Source organism: Panthera pardus, unplaced genomic scaffold, assembly GCF_024362965.1.
Source record: "Panthera pardus isolate Hobbes unplaced genomic scaffold, ASM2436296v1 HiC_scaffold_8, whole genome shotgun sequence".
Classification (NCBI taxonomy): domain Eukaryota; kingdom Metazoa; phylum Chordata; class Mammalia; order Carnivora; family Felidae; genus Panthera; species Panthera pardus.
Genome location: NW_026527013.1, coordinates 51,778,018 through 51,798,763, shown reverse-complemented (window position 1 = coordinate 51,798,763; position 20,746 = coordinate 51,778,018). Strand labels below are relative to the sequence as shown.

The 20,746-nt window shown below is 48.3% G+C and overlaps 2 protein-coding genes across 4 annotated transcripts; both read right to left on the bottom strand.

Moving 5' to 3' along the window:
• Positions 1-663: 663 nt before the first annotated feature.
• On the bottom strand, positions 664-11,824 carry IL17RE (interleukin 17 receptor E). 3 transcript variants are annotated; one of them, XM_019428223.2, is made up of 17 exons: positions 11,774-11,824; positions 11,376-11,547; positions 11,017-11,032; positions 10,325-10,447; positions 9,594-9,691; positions 9,187-9,346; positions 8,953-9,092; positions 7,995-8,063; positions 7,037-7,103; positions 5,651-5,826; positions 5,522-5,569; positions 5,394-5,439; positions 5,076-5,224; positions 3,039-3,107; positions 2,491-2,542; positions 2,309-2,407; positions 664-1,794 (listed from the first exon to the last, which is right to left on the bottom strand). In XM_019428223.2, exons 1-17 carry the CDS (start codon positions 11,797-11,799, stop codon positions 1,199-1,201), a joined length of 2,106 nt encoding a protein of 701 aa, XP_019283768.2. In that variant the 5' UTR covers positions 11,800-11,824; the 3' UTR covers positions 664-1,198. The 3 variants fall into 3 exon arrangements, with proteins under 3 accessions (XP_019283768.2, XP_053753791.1, XP_053753790.1); XM_053897816.1 differs by lacking the exon at positions 11,017-11,032 and having other exon boundaries at positions 9,187-9,370; positions 11,774-11,823; XM_053897815.1 differs by lacking the exons at positions 11,017-11,032; positions 11,774-11,824 and having other exon boundaries at positions 11,376-11,648.
• Positions 11,825-17,211: 5,387 nt separating this feature from the next.
• JAGN1 (jagunal homolog 1) lies at positions 17,212-20,247 on the bottom strand. The gene is made up of 2 exons (XM_019428257.2): positions 20,006-20,247; positions 17,212-18,152 (listed from the first exon to the last, which is right to left on the bottom strand). The coding sequence occupies exons 1-2, from the start codon at positions 20,092-20,094 to the stop codon at positions 17,690-17,692; spliced, it is 552 nt and encodes a 183-aa protein (XP_019283802.1). The 5' UTR covers positions 20,095-20,247; the 3' UTR covers positions 17,212-17,689.
• Between the last annotated feature and the right edge of the window lie 499 nt (positions 20,248-20,746).

Sequence of the window (20,746 nt, the reverse complement as noted above, 5' to 3'; positions counted from 1 at the left end):
GCAGCCTTGGACTGGGGTGGTGGCCTCACCTCCTTCTTTCCCTCTCCTCCTCCTCCTCCTCCTCCCCCTCCTCCTCCTCTGACACCTAGCTGGGAGGGGCCCCTGAAGAGTCACAGCTGAGTAAGGGAGCTCTTACTCACCCTGGGAGTCCCTAAGGAAGAGGGCCTGGGCAATCTTAGGGCATTTCCACTTGCCACGTGAATCTGGGATTTTGGTGCCTATTGAATCTCCTCATACTGGGCACTCCAGGTCCCTTCTCACGTACTCCCTGGGACTTAGTGACCCTTTGTGGGACAGGAGCTCTAAAGGCAGGGACAAAGAGCACCAGAAAGTGGGCTTTTCACCACTTCCTGGCCCCTGCTCAAGTGTGGTATGGAGGAAAGGAACTCAGAGCCAGGCAGACAGGGGGCCCCATTTGTGCTGTTGTCATGGGCTGGCTACATGACAAATGGACCTTCCTGAACCTGTTCACAGTGAGAATTTCCAGGTCCTCCTTTGCCTTTTCAGAGGCATTGCTTGTGAGAATGTGGAGTATGTGGTTGTAGGTGTGGACACGCAGGGTTTGGGCCCACAAACTGATGCATAACAACCCCCAGGCAGGGCTGTGCTGACCCTCCCTCCAACTCAGCATCCTGAGCACAGTAGAGAAGCACATTGTGTCTCTTAGCTTATCCATTATATTCACCTTTATTTATTTTTCTTGATCTTAGTCACACCTGTGTCCTGGCCACTCAAGGCTGAAACCTCTTTCCCTGATCAGGCTCTCTCTCTCCCTCCATCCTCCTCTGGGCTAGGCTCCAGTCTGGGAAAGCAGTATCCTGGCTCAGAAAGGGAATTTCTCCCACCCCCTGAAGTCACCCCTCACTCAGAACTGCCATAGCTCCTGCCTCCTCTATCCCTGTCCCACAGCCTCTCCAGCCTGGACTGGTTCATGTGCAAAATACTCTTTCCGGAATTTTGAAGAGAAGTGGGAAGATTCCCCCACCCCCACAGGACTGGGGTCGGTGGAGCCCTCAGTAAAGACCAACTCTCCCTGCTGGTTCTGAAAGGGTAATCCTAAGGAAGAAGCCAGGCACACGTGGGGAAGGGGCTGGGACAGTGAGGGAGGTGCTCTGCTCCCAGGTTGGCAGACAGCGTAAGGATTTTTGGCCAGTAGTCCCGAGGTGGCACCCCAAGGATTCAAGGGTAGAAGGCTCATTCAGGGGTTCCAGCCAGTACCCCTAGGCCTGTCTCTGCTCAGCCTCAGTTGGCAAAATTTGGCGGCCTCCCGTTCCAGCCGTCGGCACAGCTCCAGGCGACCCTGCAGGCACGGACGAGCCCCGAGGCGGCCCCAGCTGGCGGCTTCGGTGGAAGGTAGCGCATCTAACGCCTGCAGCAGCCGCGGCAGGTCGCGCAGCAGGCGGTAGCGTGGCAGGGCGCGCAGTGGCGGGGGAATGTCGCCCTTGGCACAGAGGCGACTGAAGTAAGCGAGCAGCAGCAGCGGGCGCGGGGCCGCGCGGAGCAGGGCGCGCAGGGGCGCTGCGCCGGGATCCGGACCACCGGCCAGACTGGGGTCGGCTCTGCTCCACAGCAGCAGCACGATGCCCTGCTCCTGCGCCACGCGCGCCCGCGCCGCCCACAGCCACGGCAGCGGGCCCACGCGCGCTACGCGCGTAGCCTCCCACAGGTCCACGATCACGTCGCACCCGCCGCCCAGCGCTGCCCGAAGCAGTTCAGCCAGTGCTCCCACCAGGCGCAGCTGCGCCTCTGACTCCGCCGCGTGCAGCAGCAACACCGGCCGCGCGTGGCTCGGGCCTGGGGGCGGGAGCAGATGAACAAGGTGGGGGGGGGGGGTAAGAGACACCCCAGCACTTCCCCTCCCCCACTCCCCGCCTTGGGGCTACATCATAGGGTGCCTAGGAACTAGTATGATGTAGAAACCTAGTTCCTTATCTACGCTGTGGATGTGTACCCAAGGCAACTTTAGCCTATACTGTGCCTTTGGGCTAATAAGATGAAAGCTCCCTAGAAGGGGCCAAGTCTAGGTGCCAGGTTTGGCAGGTGCAGAGCAAGCTGGATTTCCGCCCCAATAGTCTCGTGCGCAGAGACTCTTAACAGTAACCACCTGCACAGAGGGACCTTTGTTCTGCCTTAACCATTCCTGACCACTAGGGGGCCTGAGGCTCCCCACCCTGGGTAGCAGAGAGCTTGGTGCAGCAGCACGAACCTGACTATCCGAGAAGGGAGTCTAAGCAGGGGAAGGGTGGGGGGCAACCAGCCTAGACGTTGTGCAGATCTGAATCCTCAGGTTACCCCCGAGTGTACTTACCTGACAGTGGGCGCCGGCGAGTGAGGACCAGAACAATGCCCGAGAGGGTGGTGAGTGCCAGCAGTGCCAGGATCAAGAGCCCCAGGTGTCTATGAGAGACTGAGTCAAGCAGCGTGAGGCCAAGCCAGGGTCCTCAGTGCCCATCCTCCTTCTTACCCCACCCCACTCTCCCAAGAACTCACCATCCGGACACAAAAGGTGCTTCCAGGAAAATTGAACATCTGACCTCCACACCTGAAGGCACAGAGCCCCCCCATCCCTGTAAGCCAGGGTGGCCCCTCCTCCCAGGGGAAGTTGAATGGGGACAGAAGGGGAGTTCCCCTGGATAGGGAATTTCTCCAGCACAGGGTGTGTTTGGTCCAGCCCTGGCTGGGCACACAACAGGTCAAGAGTGGCAAACTCAAAAAATAAACTCAAAGTTGGCCAGGGTGTCCATGAGGACCCGGAGGGCACAGGCCCTGAATGAAGTAATCAGATGCCACTGAGCTCAAGCCCATTGTCACCATGCCTGAATGTGGACACAGTATCAGGTTTTCTGATTTTCGAGGAGAAGCCAGAAATCAGCTTTTTAAAATATGAACTCTCCAATATTTAAATGGTGGCAACTAATTCCAATTTCAAACACCATGTTGGCCAAACCAAACATTTTTGCAGACTGCATTTGCCCCATGTGCCCCCTGAAGAGTAGATGCTAAGGGGGAATGTGCAGAGTGAGGGTAAGATTCCTTACCAGGACACAGCTCCCTGGCTTCAGGAAGGGAATGATAAGGTCTAGTGTCACTGGGCTTGACCCCTGAGTCTGTGGGAACAAAGAACAGAATGACTATCCCCATAGAGTCACATCTGGTTCTGTCCAGTCTGAGTCTTAGCCCATGCTCTTCCTCCTTTCTACTCCCCTCTACCCCCACCCAAATCCTACCCAGGCTTAAAGCCAAGTGCCACTGCTGACAAAAAAGTCTTCCCCCTGCTTCATTCTCAGATCCTTCTGTGATCATTCCTGGATCTGAACCACTGAACAGATACATATTAATCAGGCGATCAGGCATTCATCAACAAACATACTATGGGTGCCTACTCTGTGTCAAGCCCTGAGGAAAGAAGACACAGATGTCATCTCTGTCCTCCAGAAGCTCACAAACCAAGGAGGCTAATTATACCCTGCCTCCCTTCTCTGTCCCACATGTCTGAGGGGATGGCTTGTTCATGGGAGAGAACCTAAGTTGTGAAGTCAGAAGACCACAATTTTAAAAAGTCAGGCTTAACTCTTGCCTTTGTGGTTCCTAGCTGTGTGATCTTTGCATGGAGATAGGTTACCTCTCTCCCTGACCCTCAGTTTCTTCATTTATATATGAGGACTAGTAATCTTTATTTTACCAGGTTATTGAGAGCATCACATGTGAGTGTGCATGTGAACACCCTCTATCTTCCACAGTGTAGTGTGTATTCATTTAGTACTGAACTCCTTAGGGGCAGAGACTGTGTAAAATACTTTTCTTGTAGCTCCCAGAGTCTAATACAGAGTAGATACAGAGAAGGGATGTAATAAATACATGTTAAACTGGACAGAATTGATTGCCATCTGTTTACAGACAGGGTATGGCTCCACTCTACATTCTGGGTGTTGGTTAGGGAATTGACCAGAGTCTCCATCTTTTGGAAACTCTCTCCACCTCCAACCCCTGTACCACCTCTGTCCTAGACCCCATTCTCCAGCCAGATGTCAGCAGATGCTGACACAGTGACTCTCAAACCACGGCTGAACTCAGTGAAGGTGCTCTTTCCCCAGCTCACAGAGAGAGATGAGTCCATGGCTTTAGCACTCAATCTTAGGTTATCCCATGTGACTTTGTCTTAAATCTTAAGCATGGCTTGGTGTTAAATCTTAAACATTTGCTACCATCTGTCTGCCTGGGAGCCCTCATAGAATACAAAACAAGTAACCAGGGGCGCCTGGGTGGCTCAGTCGGTTAAGCGTCCGACTTCAGCTCAGGTCACGATCTCACAGTCTGGGAGTTCGAGCCCCGCGTCGGGCTCTGGGCTGATGGCTCAGAGCCTGGAGCCTGCTTCCGATTCTGTGTCTCCCTCTCTCTCTGACCCTCCCCCGTTCATGCTCTGTCTCTCTCTGTCTCAAAAATAAATAAATGTTAAAAAAAAAAAAATTCAAAACAAGTAACCAAGCTGCAAGTGAGCATTTAAGAAAGAATTGGAAAAAGCTGACCATGCTTAGTCAGATTGGTGCTATGGTTTGGGGGATATATTTTATTATGGTTTTTATTTTAGATCCACAGAAGAAAGTCTGCTAGTCAAACTGTTCTCAGTTCACATAATAGAGTTAAATCTGTCAGTGGTTTACAGTATTCTGCAAAAAGGACTTTAGCTTCCAGGGACTCTGTCTCCCAAGACAGTCAGGGAACTTCTGCCAAGTGCCTTGTGGAGGCAAGCAGGAACACAGGGGAAGAGGACAGGGGTTTCCAGAGAGGGCATTGGTATAAAATGTGGCAGACTGACCGGGTCAGAAGACAGCTGGATGTAAGAGGGTCAGCCTCTTGCCTCTGTTTATTCCCTGTAAGTTCAGAAACTAAATGGATTAGACACTGCCCCATTAAAGACCCTGCTGACTGGCAGAGAAACCAGCCAACAAAGGCTGATCAAGTAAACAAATAATCACATGATGTAAGTCAGAGATTTGCTTGCCTCCACCTGCTGTGCTCCTAGCAACACGACCTTGGGTGGGGGTGAGGGACAAACCCTGGCTACTAGGCCATACCTGGCTAATGCTATACACAGGGGGCACCAAGCTGTCCTGCCCCAAGCCTGGATGGCTCCAGGCAGCACTGAAGGTGGCGTGCATCCTCGAGGAGAAGTGAAGGACCAGCTGCTGGGCCTGGGTATCCATGCTCACATTCCAGGATGGGGCTGCCAGGGTGGGAAAGAGCATAATACAAGACATTCTGTTTGTAGGAATGGTTGGAGCTGGGTTGTGGTTGATAGAGAAGTCAGGGCAGGGCTAGAGTCTGGCTTGGTCACAGTTGGGTAAGGGTTAAGTGGTGGAAGGGGGTCCCAAAAGGGTCATTTATTGGCTCACCAGTCCCACGGGGGCATTCAACGTGGCTGCTATTTCCAAAAGAGAACTGAGAAATCCAAGAATGGCAAGTCAGCAAGCTCTAGGCACCACCCATACCCTTCCCCATCCCCTGTCACCCATGCTTGTACCTTGAAGCAGAGCTGGGGGTGCAAGTCTACTCCCTCCAAAACATACCACTGTGGTAGGAGAAGGGAGTTAGTCAGGGAGCAGAGCCCTGGGCCCCAGGGTCCTGGGAGTCCTGGGCAGGCCTGTCTCACCCCCTGTGACTCTCGAGCCGTGGCATTGGGGAGGTCTTCACAGAGGGTGTGCCAGCCCTGCCTCTGGCAGAGGGAGGCCTCCAGCTTCAGTGGGCAGCGGAGTGTTAGAGCCATGACCATCTGACTGTGCTGGCTGTAGTCAGTAAAGTGCACTGACTTCCAGAAGTCCGAGCCATCTGGGTAGGCGGCAGGCAGGGGCAGAGAGTGAGGCCTGGGGAGGCCTAGGCCCTGCTTCAGCCTCAGCCTCGCTTTGCACCCCAATCCCCAGAGCAGCAGGGGATGACTTTTTGAAGACAGCCAGCAGAGTTGCTGGAATGTCTAGGTACCCAATAAATGAGCACGCCTTCTCCAGACCTTTTATGACCTTTTCTACTTAAACTGTCTCCTCTCCTTCCTGTGCCTCCATTCTGGCCAGCTCCCTGCTGCTCCCAAACTCAAAATCCATATATTTTTGCTTAGGTTCCTCTTAGAACCAGGAATGTTCCCCTCCCTATTCTCCTTTTGACATCCTGCCCATGGGGATCCTGCTTGGGTGAGCATCAGTTGGTTGAGCATCCAACTTTGGCTCAGTTGTGGTCTCATGGTTTGTGAGTTCAAGCCCTACATTCAGCTCTCTGCTGTCAGCATGGAGACTGCTTCGAATCCTCTGTCTCCCTCTCTCTTTGCACCTCCCCCACTTGTTCTCTCTTTCTCTATTAAAAATAAATAAACATTAAAAAAAATAAAATCCTTCCCATTTTCTGAGCCCACCTCAGGTGTCATCTTCTATAAGAGACCTTCTCTGCTCAGACAGCCTGCATGGGATTCTCCCTTTCCTGAGTTCATGATCTACAGCCTAATCCTTAATTATAACAATGGCTTGGACTGTAGGCTGCTTTGTGCTTCTCATTTATTATGTTTCAGGGTCATGTCTCTTTAATTTTAGGATAATAACATATATACAGCATTTTAGACATCACCAACCACTTTCACATAAATATTGAATTCAACATTCATTTCCTCAACAGTTGGAAAGTAAGGCAGGGAAGGTATCACTACTTTACTGACGAAGAAACTGAGACTCAGAGAAGAATAAGTGGGATGTGACCCCAAGATTTCTGGTCCATCCTCTTAGAACACCACCTGCTGGGTCTCATATTTCTGAACCTCTCACAGTGCCTAGTACAATGTTCAATACTGATATATTGGCAGGCTGATTGGTAGATATGATAGCCCTTTTCCCCCACCAACTCCACGGAAAGTGCCTGCATGGCTTCTGGGACTTCCTCCACAGCATAGGTGCAAAGTGTGTGTGTGTGTGTGTGTGTGTGTGTGTGTGTGTGTGTGTGTGTGTAAGAGAGAGAGAGAGGCTGTGAATACACAAGAGTGCATATGTATAGCACTTACAGGCTTCAGGCCAGTTCTGGAAGGGGCATTTTTTGCACCTCACAGTGTCCTCTTGCAGGTAGGATGCCTGCGGGGACAGGGGAGAGCAGTCAGGGAAGGTCATAGGAATGGCTTTTCCTGTATCACTTACATCTGAAACTCATTCTGGCTTGACCCTTCCCTGATGCAAGCTGCCTGAACTGGCAGAGCATGGATGAGGGGAAGCAGGGCAGCGTATGGGCAAGGGTAAGTGGTGTGTGACCAGAGTACAGGAGCAAGACCAGTAAGTATGGGGCTGGGGTTGAGTCCTCTTCTCCCTGGAGAGCAGAACCTATCCTCCCCCAAAAGAGGAGAGGTCCATGTTCCTCCACTTTTGGCTTCCCTGGCTTCTGCCCTCAGTGATTCCCAAGGTGTCCGGTGCCCTGTGTGGACCCCTTCCCCTGGACTGCCCAAACACCCTGGCTGTTGCTTTCTGCCTCAGGTATCTGCCTGAACCTTCCCTTTTGTCTCCTCCTGGTTAACAAGGTCCTCTGAATTTTCTGTTTAGTTCAAATAAGTCTTAATGCCAGGCACCTCAGCTTCATAAGGATTGGAGAGCTGCTATGGAGAGCTTATGGGGACAAGACTTTTGGAGCCACATGAAACCTTGCAGTGGCCACATGTGCCTCCACTGTGACTCTTCAGAACACACAGCGAAGGCAACTGTGTATTCTGTCTCTGTGGGATGAGGCCAGTCTGAACCAGGGAAAGCTGGGTTTGGGTAGGACTAAGTTGGAATCACCCCCCAAAGTGTCCCAGGACACTTCCATCTCTGACCCAGTGTGTGGCTCACAGTCAAGTTGGTAGCAGTCTTCCCAAGCATCTCATCAATACCCAGTCTTTTTAAGGCCTGACTTACTGGAGATATGCTTGACCAACTGTGCCTCTAGGAGTCCTAGGACTGGAGCCATGGACAACCCATACATTCTCCTCTGCTCACCTCTATGCACAGACACGGCAGAAAGAATTCATAAGGCAGGTCTACAGCATGGCCCCCAGACACAATTTTCTGTTGACAAAGCAGCAAAAGGAGTGAAGAGGTGCCTGCCGAAAGAGTTTAGGCACCCTGGACAAGGGCAGCAGGAAGCTGGGACCTTGGCCAAGGTCCTCTTATAGGAGAGTTATTTTTTTTCTTATAGGAGAGTTATTTCTTTCACCAAGAAACTTCCTCTCAGGGAGGAGGGAGGTCCCTGCTCTGTAGTCTATTTGCTCTGGGTATCTCAATATATGGAGTGGGGAAAGGGAGGAAATAGGGAAAGGATTATACATTTCTAGAGACCCTACTCTACGCCAGGTAGGTGCTAGAAGCATTAACTTGATTAATTAAATGCCAGCATCTAAAATGATCTTTGTTTTTATAAATGAAGAGAGCTGAGGGAATCAGAGGTATAGCCTCATTCCCTGCAAATGATACCAAGTGCATACAAGGGCATCCACAACTGGAGGTTCAAGTGGGGTATCAGGGCCCAGGTTGAGTGAATGGGGAACATCTCATTCTCTGAGGGGCAGCAACAAAAGGAAGGAGATGGAAGGGTACCAAGACAGATGTGACCACTTCCTGGCGGGGGGGGGGGGGGGGGGGGGGGCGGGGCGGATTGAAAAGCCTTCTTAGTGCAACCTGAATCTCATTAACGGTCTTCTCACTGGGGATAAATGCCATATTCATTTCTCTGCTAGGCGTTCATGGCTGCTCCAGGTCTCTCTGTCTGCCCTTTCCCTTCTGCATTTTCTGTCTAATCCAAAGAAGGCTTAATGTTAGGCACTTCAGAAATGTAGTAAGGTCATAAACAATTACTGTCCCTCTCTGGGCCTCAGTCTCCCCATGTGTACAACAGAGAGGTCCTTTTTGCTGCAGTGCTGCGTGATCTGGTTTTTCAAAGGGAGACAACACTCCATACCTGGGCCTCGAAGGGACTGCTCAGCTCCTCACATTCTAGTGCCCATTGGTGACAAAGACGCACACTGACCTCGGGTCCCGGGGGAATGGTCACTCGAATAGCCCGTGCCTCAGGCAGCAATTCAAAGGAGAACTCGGGCCCTGGGGAGAAGGAGAACTGGTAGTCTTGTCTCTTGGCCTTAGCGCAGTCACCATTACTTGGCTGCACCCATCTCTGGTCATACCCCATGCCTACCTCCATGCCTTTGTGAGCTGGGTCTGGGGAGACCTTCCATTGCCTTTGCATATGAAGGTTGGGTCCTTTTAGAGCGTGATCCCTTGTGAGAGATGTCTGGGAAGGGGACAGCAATGTGATGACCCTTCTCAGACAGGCAACAGCTATTCAGCAGCTTCCTCTGTAGGCAGAGAACAGGGTTGGCCTTAGGCCAGGAATCGGGCTTCTATTACTGCTTCTGGAACCTGGGGTACCACAGGCAAGTTGCTCAACCTTTAGACCTTAGTTTCCCTAACTGTGTAACAGACAGAATAGTCTACTTCATCACCATGTTCTCTATCTCTCATGTGGCTAGAGAACAAAATGAAAGGCCAGAAAGGAAAGGGCTGTGGGGTATAAGGCAGGGCTGGAACTGGCAGGGGGAGTACCTGAGCAGATGCTGGCATCTTGTGTCTCCTACAGAACCGGAACTTGTATGACTTTTTGTATTTCTGCACCAGGAAGTGGATCCAGCCCCCCTGGAGGTCTGCGCAGGAAAGGACACATTGGCTATCCAGCCCTTCACTGCCCCTCCCCTACCTGGAAGTGTGGCCTGATGTTAGGCAGGAAGTCATTTGAGATCATGGAGGGTAATGATATCAAGCTTCTTTAGTCCTAAAAATTATGATATAGTCAAAAAAGGATTAATTCCTTAGGTAGAGAAAAAGCTATATATATGCAAAGATGTCCACTGTAGCATTATTTACAGCAGTGAAAAATTAGAAGCTGCCAATTGTTAAACACTGTCTGGGCATTTAGTATGTGCCAGGCACTAAGCTAGGCAATTAAAATACAGACTTGAATTAAGAAAGATCTTACTTTGTGAATAGAAGGTAATAATAGGAAACTCACAGAACTAAAACATTTTAATGCCAAGAATTGGTACCAGTGGAAAGGAGAAACACCTTCACAAAATGATAAAAGTGAACCCATGAATATCAGTCATGCTATGCTATTTTAGGATGACCTGTCTCTGTTGAGGTTGACAATAGGACAGACATCTGTTCTAGGATGATAAGTCCCACTTTCCTCAGACTGCCGCACCCCTGCCCCCTGCCCCCCGTCAATGCTCCTAATTCCCATCTCCACTGAGAAGGGCCCAAAGAGCTATTTCTCATACCTGAAGGATTTGACATCAGATGCAGGTGTAAATAGCAGGTGGGGAGCCAGAGCTGAGCACACCAGGACTTTAGAGACACAGGAAGGGCCAACTGGGTATGGCAAGGAATATGAGCAGACCCTCCTAGGAAGGATAATAAGAAAATCAAATGATAGGGTCCAAGAAGGTCCCTCTTGCCTCAGACAAGTTGCACTTGAGACTGAGATGTGTGGCTTTGAGCAAGTGATGGATCTCTCTAAGCCTCAGCTTCCTCATTCATAAAGTAGGACTGTTGTCAAGATCAAGTAAGATAATATGTGGGAAAATGATTTGTAAACCAGAATGTACCATAAGATATGAAGGAGTGTTGTATCTCCGACAGGAATGAGGGTCAGTTAAGGGAGAGAGATTATCCTGTCTCTCATTTAATCCTCCCCTCAGCCCAGGGGCAACAGTTTTCATGGTACCATCATTTCTACCGCACTGCTCTACCCCTCAGAAATGGAGAGTCAGAGGGACTAAGGGCACTGCTTGCAGCCACATGTGGAGTATGTGGTGGAACTGCAATGCAAATCCAGGCTTGTCTTGATTCTAAACCCCGTGATTTTTCCTTGTTATGCTACTTCCCAATTTGGGAACAAAAATGACTAGCTCATTAGGGATCTGGAACAAAAGGGGCAAAGAAGAGAATCAGGGCAGGGAATGAGACTCACCAGTGAGTGTGTCTTCCTGAAGGCACAGGGCCCAGTAAGGGTAAGAAAAGAGAGAAGAATTATTAGTAGAGATTCCCATGGGGGGCATTCTCCCTGGGGTCTTTGGTTCAAATCACCTAATTCTAAGGTCCATAAGCTAATAGCCCATCCACTCTAGCTCTTTTCTTTCTAGCTCAACCCTGCCCAGGCCCTCAGCACACCAGAACCTTGGCTACCCCTTTGAGACCATATAAATGACACAATGGGGCTGTCACCAGGGCACAGGGACTTGGGAGGCAGGAGAGGACAGGCCGAAGAGTGGGGACCTTTACCAGCCTGTGGCAGGCAGCTGTCCCCACTGGGCAGTGGGGGTATCTTACCATGTGGGAGGCCAGCAGACAGTGGGTGCTCCAGTGCAGAAGATAGGGGCAGCCAATCCCAGAGGAGGCAGAGAGGCCAATGAGCAGCAGGAGAGGCAGGAGCAGGGCCGCCAGTCTGGGGCTCCCCATGGACTTCCGTGGGGTCAGAGCCCCCAGAACATGGCTGCACAGCCTGAAGGATGGCAGGGACTTGTTGTTCAGTAGCAGAGAGTGCAGGGAGCAGGAGCCCTCGCCTCAGCCTGCCACTGCCCCGCCCTGCCCCAAAGCTCCTCCTCGATCCTAGATCCTAACCAGCCAGCCAGGCCACATTCCTTCCCCTAGCGGAGGGACTGAGGGACGCTTGCTCACGCCGCCCCCCCCCCCCCCCCGCCCCCTGCCCCAAATCCTACTGCCCCCACCTGGAGGGCAAGGGGCTCCTGCTCATGCAGAGAAATAACAGGAAAGAGGCCAGCACAGGGTTAGGAGGATGGAGGGCTGTACCTATTTCTTAACCCCTCCTACTGCCGCAACACCCGCCCACTACCGCTCTTGGACTTGGGAGCTTCCTTGGAGACATGCTACATCCCCTCACTTAGAGAATTAATAGAGCTATTAAGCACTGTTCTGCAATGGGGCCTGGAGACAATGGTGACCAAGGCACCACTTAGAGTTGAACAGAACAACAAAAAGTCATTACAGGATGCATATAAATCGCACATGCTCCCATACTCCTCCTGCTCCCTACCTGGGTGACCCTCAGGACTATAGCCTAGCTTCCTCTCTCCACCCAGCTCTTCTGGGCAAAGGGCTCCAAGCCAAAGGGACCTCCAGCTTCAAGGATCCTCTAATCCGTACTGTCTGTTCAGGAAGCCCCAGAACTCATAGCTGAGCCCTGGAGCTGAGGGAGCAGGCCCCATGCACTGACCTGGTTTTCTGTGGTTTCTGATGCTGACGAGGCTCCAGGCTTTGTGGGGACCCTCCCTATCATCCCACAGCTTCCTCCTGCTCATGGAGCATTTGAACTGCTTTAGTCCTCATTTTGGTGACACACATAGAAAGCAAGTTTGGGGCACACCTACAGGGTTAAGTCATCTTGAGATTGTAGCCTGACTATAACCTTCTTTAGGCCAATTCTGAGTCTTCAGGTCCACAGTCTGAAGACCCATTGTACTCATTATCCTAAAAATACCCTCTAACTTTTGAGTTCCTCAGAAGATAAGGACCCTTTCCTATTAGTTAAGTTCTCCAATGCACAGCAGTGGATGTCAAGAAATACGTGCTTTGGGCGTTCCTGGGCAGCTCAGTCAGTTGACTCTTGATTTTGGCTCAGGTCATAGTCTTGCCTTTGTGCGTTCCAGTCCTGTGTCAGGCTCTGCACTCGAAGTGCAGAGCCTGCTTGGGATTCTCTCTTTCCCTTTCTCTCTGTCCCTCCCCTGTTTGTTTTTTTTTCTCTCTCTCTCAAAAATGAATAAACTTAAAAAAAAAGAGAAATAGGTGTTTTGTAGTTGAATAAATATAAATGATACATTTAAGTAGCAATTTATCTGCTTCACATTTCACAAGCACTTTCATATTTGATCCTCCTAATCACTTTATGAGAGAGGTAAGTGATAATTATTCTTTTCATTTCATAAAAAACATTTCAGGGGCGCCTGGGTGGCTCAGTCGGTTAAGCACCCGACTTCGGCTCAGGTCATGATCTCGCAGTTTGTGGGTTCAAGCCCTGCGTCGGGCTCTGTGCTGACAGCTCAGCGCCTGGAGCCTGTTTCCGATTCTGTGTCTCCCTCTCTCTCTGTCCCTCCCCTGCTCACACTCTGTCTCTCTCTCTCTCTCAAAAATAAACAGTAAAAAGAATTAAAAAAAAAGAGAGAGAACACTTCATAAGGGAGCTCCAATTCTGCCAGCCTCCCACAGTTCATCTCATTTTCTACCATCCTGTAGTCTCTCTTCCCACTGCCTCATCTCCCTCTGCTCCTGGGAACCTAAAAGAGTTTGCATGGCAAGGATCTGTTTTTTGGCCTTGGAGCCGATCACTGCAAAAACAGATTAGTTAAGGGGCACCTGGGTGGCTCAGTTGGTTAAGCATCCAACTTCGGCTCAGGTCATGATCTCACAGTTCAAGAATTTGAGTCCCTTGTTGGGCTCTGTGCTGACATCTCGGAGCCTGGAGCTTGCTTCAGATTCTGTCTCCCTCTCTCTCTGCCCCTCCCCCACTTGCGCCCTCTCAAAAATAAACAACAAAATAATATTTAAACAAAAATAAATTTAAAAATCCGATTAGTTAAGATATGAAGGAAGAAAAATGTGGTCTGGCCATACTAAGGATAGGTTAAGTAGTTTTCCCCCTCAATTTTTACCAAAACCAAAGTGGTTTAGATCTACATAACTAATGCAATTTCTAACGCTAAGGGCATAAAGTAAGAGACTTGGTTCTATTCTAGAATACTTTTCTTTCTTAACCTCTTATATCTTCTGCTCTGTCACAGTGAAAATATTTCCTTAATTTCTCCCTGACCCTGGCTGAAGTATGGTAGGAGAAGCAGAAAAGAAACAAAAGGACCCACATTCACACATACAAAGGGAAAAAAGAATAGAAAGGGAAGAACACGAGCACCTAGAAAAGGAAAAAGAATAAAGATGAGTAAGAAAGATAGAAGAGAGAAAAGAAGGTGTGTTTTATTTATTGTCTGCTAGTTTGCCTATTGACTGAAGAGTGTTCCAAAAATGATTTAAAGTCAAAAGCACAGAAGGTGAGTTCCAACACATCCTGGGAAAGAGCAGGGAATCAGTTCAAGATTTGCTAAACTCTTACTATCAGGCTCTGGGCCATATCTCATTTTATGAGTACTACAAGCCTTGAGGTCAGTCTTATTAAACCATTTTACCGACTGGAAAACACTAGGAAGATTAAGTAATTTGCCCAAATACAAAAATGGAGAGCTGGGACTCACCACCCTATCTTTCTGGCTCTTTCTGCCAGAACACACTGCTTGGGGAGATCTGTGGGAAGTCAGAGGGTTTCTGGGCCCTATGGTCCATGGAAATACTAGATTTAGCAATGTGATGTAGTTAGTAGGGTTAACAATGTGAAGGAAGGATTTGGAAAGAACAGGTCTTATGACAGTGAATTAGTGGTCAGACTTCCAGATGAGCAGAGATTGTTTGGCAAGTGTCAACACAGGAGTAACCGGCTGGAAATAAGAGGTAGCCAACTAGAGTAAAAGCCAACTGTAGCACAGAGGCCCTGTCCTCTTGCAAGATGGCTGAGCCTGCCTCATCTGTGGTTTGTGTCTGAAGGAGCGGACCCCAGACTTCATGCTCTAATAACCTTTACTTGGGGACCAAGCCAGCAGCTGAGGAAGTCTTGGCAGGCCCATGAACATGCTCAGAGACAGAGTACACTGTGGGGGCCGTGGACAGCTGTTTTTCTTGAGCCTTACTCTTATATGGACTCTGGTCAGACCATGCAGCAGCACCTCCAGGCTCTTTCTGTAATGGCTGATTCTTAAAGTCTGTTGGGGCAACTGTGCCTACTACTGTTAGGACACCTTGGACAAGAGGGGCCAACCCATTAGACAAATGTAAACCAAGAGTGGACAAGTGTCCCTTCCTCATTTCTGCTGTTCCAGAAGGGATCAACCTCTAGAATTCCAAGGCAAGAAATTACGCCTAACAGAGGAGGTAGGGACCCCCAGTGTGAGAAAGGGAAGTTAACAATGCTCTTCAAGGAAAGGGATCTGGATATTTATTAAGCACCTGCTATGTATTTTATTTAATCCTCACAATCCCGGTAGCTACTATGATTCCCACGTGTCAGATCAAAATCAGAGACTCAAGTATCTTGCTCAAGGCAAAAGGTAGAATTCCAACCTAAGTCAATCTAATATCAGAAACTGTTCACTCCACTACACCACACTGCCTTTCTCATGGACCAGATGCTAAGGGTCCCTCCAATGCCTATATTCTAGATGTGCAAACATTAGGGAATTACCATTCCTTACATTTATATACTGTTACATAGTTCACAAAACATCTTCATAATACTTCATTTGTCTTCAAAACAATCCTGTGAAATATGCAGTGTCGATCCTAGCCATAGGACTAGGTGTGCTGGTACTTGAACCGATCTTCCACCATCCAATATAGTGTTCTTCCCATTAACTCAAGATCTCTTTCAAAGGGGATCTTGTTTGCTTTGGGGAATGCTACAACCTTGAGGCAGGAAAAAAAAATGACTGGAAAAGCAGATTCCCAATAACCCAACAAGCAGAAAACAAAAATAAAACAAATGGCTTTTTCCCCCATTCACAGCTATTTCCATAATAGGTCTTCAAAAGCACTCTAAGACTATAAAATATCATTCCAATAATCAGAGAAAATTTTAACATTATTTATTTTTGAAAGTTTTCAAAGTTTTTATTTGCATCCCAATTCTTTGAAAATAATCAATTTGTGCCTGATGCACATAATTCCATTACCCACACATTTCCATCTGCTTTCCTTCACTCTCCAAATTCTACTCCTGCTGCAGTCTAATTTTTTCCTCTATGCAATACATCCTGACTTCACTCTATAGTAGGTCAAGTTACTTCATTCAACAGAGTACACACTATGTGTCAGGTACTGAGCAAGGGGTGAGGAAAAGACATGTAAACAAGTAATTCTGTCAATAAGAGGTAAAATAAAAATGCCATGTGGATTCAAAGAAAGAACCCTTTGCTCCTCAAATTGAAGCAACCAGAAGGCTCCAGAATTACCATATAAACTGAATCTTGAAGGATAGGCAATAAAGGCATATGAAGGTATAAAGGGGAAATATTTAAGCAAACTGGGAAAACATGAAAGCAATTATGAGGACTCATGAGGTTGTACTGACCAAGAAAGACTGCGTGAGAGTATTGGGAGATAATGCAAGACTGGTACACTGGAATCACATCTTGGGAATGTCAAAAGATGGAAGTATTTTGATTGTTCAAAAAATAGTGGCACACTGTAGACTTGATGATGATCTAGAGCTGTGCTCTTGGTGTACTTGCTTGCACCACAGGGATGCAGGAAGAGGTGTGGGTATGAGGTGGAAGACAAGGAGCTAAGTTTGGTACACACTGAGTTTGAGATGACAATCAGAACATGTAGAGAAAAAGCTTTTGCAGAAGTACTACCAGTATCTAAGAGTGAGAGAGTATATACCTAATGTTTATGGAATAAAAGAATGAGTTAAAAAGATGACTAGAACTCTGGAGAGGGCAGAGATCTGCCATTAGAGACCTGAATATCATCCAGAGACAATAATAAAGTCAAGTGGACAAGAACAAAGGGACACACATCTTTCCTGCAATAAATATTTACTGTATGTCAGACTTTTAGGTGTGAAAAGAGCCTTTAGTTCACAGGTCTCTTTCCCATTTCCATTTTTAACTTATCTGTTCCATGCCATCAGATCCCGTGCTCATTAGTTGTTTCACATGTATATCATGCTTCACCCAGATTGCAAGCTCCCTTACATGCAGGGATACTTTAAAAATCTTTTGGATGCCATAATATATTATTAGACACATAACTGATGATCTGTTAACAGTGAATGATAAACATGAATATCCAACCAAAAGAACCCATAACCCAAGCAGGATAAATGAGACTGGACCATTTTACAGGTGGAGAGATTAAATGTACGGCCCATGGTAGTTTCTGGTAATCAGTTGCAGGGCTGCTACTATGACTTATGTTCCCTATGCCACTTCACTTCTCTATGGCTACTTGCAGGTTTCTCAGGAAACTACCTACCTCCTAGGGCCTAAGGCCACTCAAGCAACATACCTTTCACACTCTGTCAAATCCCAACACAAGGCACAGGGTGGACAAGGCAGTTCTAACTTTATTGAAGTTCTTTTCGTTAAAATGCCACAGCCTGCAGGGGGAGCCTCGCAAATGTTTCCTGCCCCACAACCTATAGATTGAAGTAGAATTTGATTTATTCCCTATCTCCTTCAGTCTTGGTGGCTAAGGGGTAATTGATGAAAGTGGAGAGAATGACCAAGAGGCAAGAATGAGGCTCGGTCTTAAAGAAAACCCCAGAAGGGCTTCAACTTCAACAAGTTTGTTCTACAGTTGTTGATCACCCAGTTCCAGCCAATCAGGAATAAGTTAAATATAGTTTTGCCACCTTAGCTGATGGCAACAGGAGGGGCTTTCCAGAACGTGGACTGCGTTTGCACTAGCTGCCAACATCACAGCTGCCAAAATCACCAAAGATTTCAGAGCAGCTCCTCTACTTCTCACTCCACTCAATGGGAGGCCCAGGCTTCAACCCCACAGAGCAGTCCATCAGGCAGGCTTCATTTACGCTTCTTCTCCTGTGTGCTGGTGAACCAAGAGTCTAGGAGCTTCTTGCTGTAGTATAACTGCCAGGCATGCACTTGGACTGCCAGCACCAACACCAGGTACATGACAGAGACGGCAGAAAAACCAAAGAGGAAGCGGTAAGCCTTTCCATGGCGGTAGAGCTGCTGTGCAGCGGGGAACATCTCCATGCTGCCATAAATGAGAGGAGCTATGGAAAAGAGCCCCATGCTGATCATGGAGAGCACCAGGTAGCTAATGTTGTTTCGAGGGAAGGAGAAGAGGCCCAAGAGAGAGGGCACAATGCTCAGCAAATACGGATATTCCCACTGATAGGGCATGGCCACCTGGTCATGCGACAATAGCCTCAGGTGTCCCACACTCATCTTGGCAACCAGCAGCAGCCATATGACCAGATGCACGTAGATCAGCTTCTTGATTTCATACTTGAGGGTCACACTGTGGGGTAGAGCAGAGGAAGAAGTACCTTTCATTCAAAATTTTCTGACCACCAACTATATGCCAGGCAACTATAACGGAACACTGGGATACAAACATGAATAAGATACAGCCCCTGCCTGGAGGCTTGGGGAACAGGAACAAAAGAAAAAATAATAGGAAAATGAAGTGGAAGAGGTCTAGTAAATATATATTGCAAGATATATGAGATCACAGGAAGGAGTAATCAGTTCAGCTTAGGATGGGATGTCTGAGAAGGGGCGCTGGAGGAGAGTGATATTTGAGCTCTGAAGGGTGGGTGGAGCTGCACATACCATTAAGAGGTAATAGCATGCAGGCAAAAAGACATTAGCACTGAGTTCCAGGAAAGCAGGTGGTGCAGCAGGAATACTTTGCAGTGGGAAGGGGAGTAGCAGGATATGAAGTTGCAAAGACTATGAGTCACATAAAAGGCAAAAGAGTAACTCAGAGCTGTGTATTCAGAGAGATGATTTTGACTGCACCACAGGAATATAGCCTAGAAGAAGGAGATACTGGCAGTGAGGAAATCAACTCAGGCTGCTCATTATTTCCCCAGCTAGAATAGATTTTATATCCAAAGGAAGCACACATATTTCTCTTATTCTTCTAATTCTCTCAGGTCCTAAATGTGTCCTCTTCACACCCCTGAGGGCAGTTTCTGCTCTGAACAGTCATCAAAACACTGGTTCGGGTTGTGATATCTCTTGGGCAGGGTCCAAGGATTAAAAATGAAAGTAAAGTCCAAAAAGCTTGTCATTCTTCAAAACTCTGGAAGGATGTGAAAAACATTCTGGGAGAGTTTGATGGATTTAAGGAAAGAAAATCAATTTTTCCAAGTTTTTATTTTAAAAGTATTCATTATAGAAAATGTGGAGAGGTAGGGGTAAAAAAATCAGTCACCTGTAGACTTCGTGCTCCATGAAGGCAGGGACCAATTTTGTCTTTTTTATTTTTAATTTTTTTTTTTAACGTTTATTTATTTTTGAGGCAGAGAGAGACAGAGCATGAACAGGGCAGGGGCAGAGAGAGAGGGAGACACAGAATCGGAAGTAGGCTCCAGGCTCTTAGCCATCAGCCCAGAGCCGGACGCGGGGCTCGAACTCACGGACCGTGAGATCGTGACCTGAGCTGAAGTCGGACGCTTAACCGACTGAGCCACCCAGGCGCCCCCAATTTTGTCTTTTTTAAAAGAAACTTTTTTGTTGAAGGTATAACATGCATACAAAGACCAGATCTGTTTTTGCTTATTACTGTATCCTCAGTGCCTAGCACAATGCCTGATGGGTAGAAACTCAATAAAGATTTGTTGAATAAACGAATGTAGAAATACCCCTTACAGGGGAATGTTCATAAAATTCATTCCAGGCAAGTAAAGGGTGGACTCTATGGTCCACATTCCCCAAAACGGCCCGAAATACAACAGCTACCATGTATTGGACAGACTCTCTACACGAATTACTAGCTCACTAAATTGTTCACCAAAACCTAAATAGATTACTTTTCCCTTCACAGATAAGGAAACTGAAGTTCAATTAAAAATTGGGTTTCCGAGGTCACAGGAGCCAGCGTCGGAAGACTCAGGAGCCTAGAGGGTAGGGACTGGACCCTCCCAAGGCAAAGGGAAGATCACGGGGTGGCGTTTATGGCAGCAGTGGGGCTTCCCGAAACTGGGGACAGGCCCTAGGCCAACATGGGAGGAGGGGACTTGGCAGGTGCGCACTGGCGGGATGCGGGGTGGAAGTAAGACCCCGAGGCCGGCCGGCACCTCTTCCCAAGCCCTACGGGTTCCGGCTGGAGAGAAGGGCTCCGTGCTTCCAACCTCACTTTCATACCTCATCTGGTAGTGCATGGCGACGCGCTCCCGGTGCTGAAAGTCGCTGCCGTCGGTACCGGCCGCTCGCGGGCCTGCCCGAGATGCCATTATCCCCGCCCCAAATCCCGGAGCCCCTTACACCGACCCTCGCCGCAACTACCGGGCCAAGAACCCTAAACACCCGGTTACCACAGCCTTCCCTCGCCACCCTAACAGCCGCGCGTTTCTGTGGGGACAACTTCCGGCCTCTCTGTCTCAGGAGGACCGACTCTGTGGTCACGTCCTCGCGCACGCGCACGCTCTCTGGACCAGGCCCGATCCTGACTCTGCCCTTTTGGAGTGCGGAAGCAGTTAAGCGGCACGGAAGGCATCTTTTTGCCATCTTTCTGCACCGTATCTTCTAGATTATCAAACACGTTCACCTTTTAAACTCTAATATGAGTTTAAGACAGCGCTGTCTCCACTTAACAGATGGGGAAATGATACTTTAAAAAGGTTCTGAAACTGTCCCAAAAGCACACATCATTGACACATAGATTACTTAATCATTGCAAAGAGAAAATGGTAACTTTATAGTGGAAAAACCTGGGGTGTACCCCTTAACCAAGTAAAGTTAACTTGAACAGTAATAAGACAAACTGACATCCTGTTACATTGAGAACACAGCATCACTTCTGTGATCTTTCTGGCAAAAATACTTAATCTGAATCTAATCATGAAGAGATGATAGATTAAATTTAAGGATATACTATAAGATAAC

Coding starts and splice junctions, on each gene's coding strand:
- IL17RE (XM_019428223.2), bottom strand. CDS start 11,799: ATGAGCAGGAGCCCCTTGCCCTCCAG. Junction 5,440..5,521: donor ACCCCCAGCTCTGCTTCAAG/GTACAAGCATGG, acceptor TGGATTTCTCAG/TTCTCTTTTGGAAATAGCAG. Junction 5,225..5,393: donor TGAATGCCCCCGTGGGACTG/GTGAGCCAATAA, acceptor CCACCCTGGCAG/CCCCATCCTGGAATGTGAGC.
- JAGN1 (XM_019428257.2), bottom strand. CDS start 20,094: ATGGCATCTCGGGCAGGCCCGCGAGCGGCCGGTACCGACGGCAGCGAC. Junction 18,153..20,005: donor GCCATGCACTACCAGATGAG/GTATGAAAGTGA, acceptor TCTACCCCACAG/TGTGACCCTCAAGTATGAAA.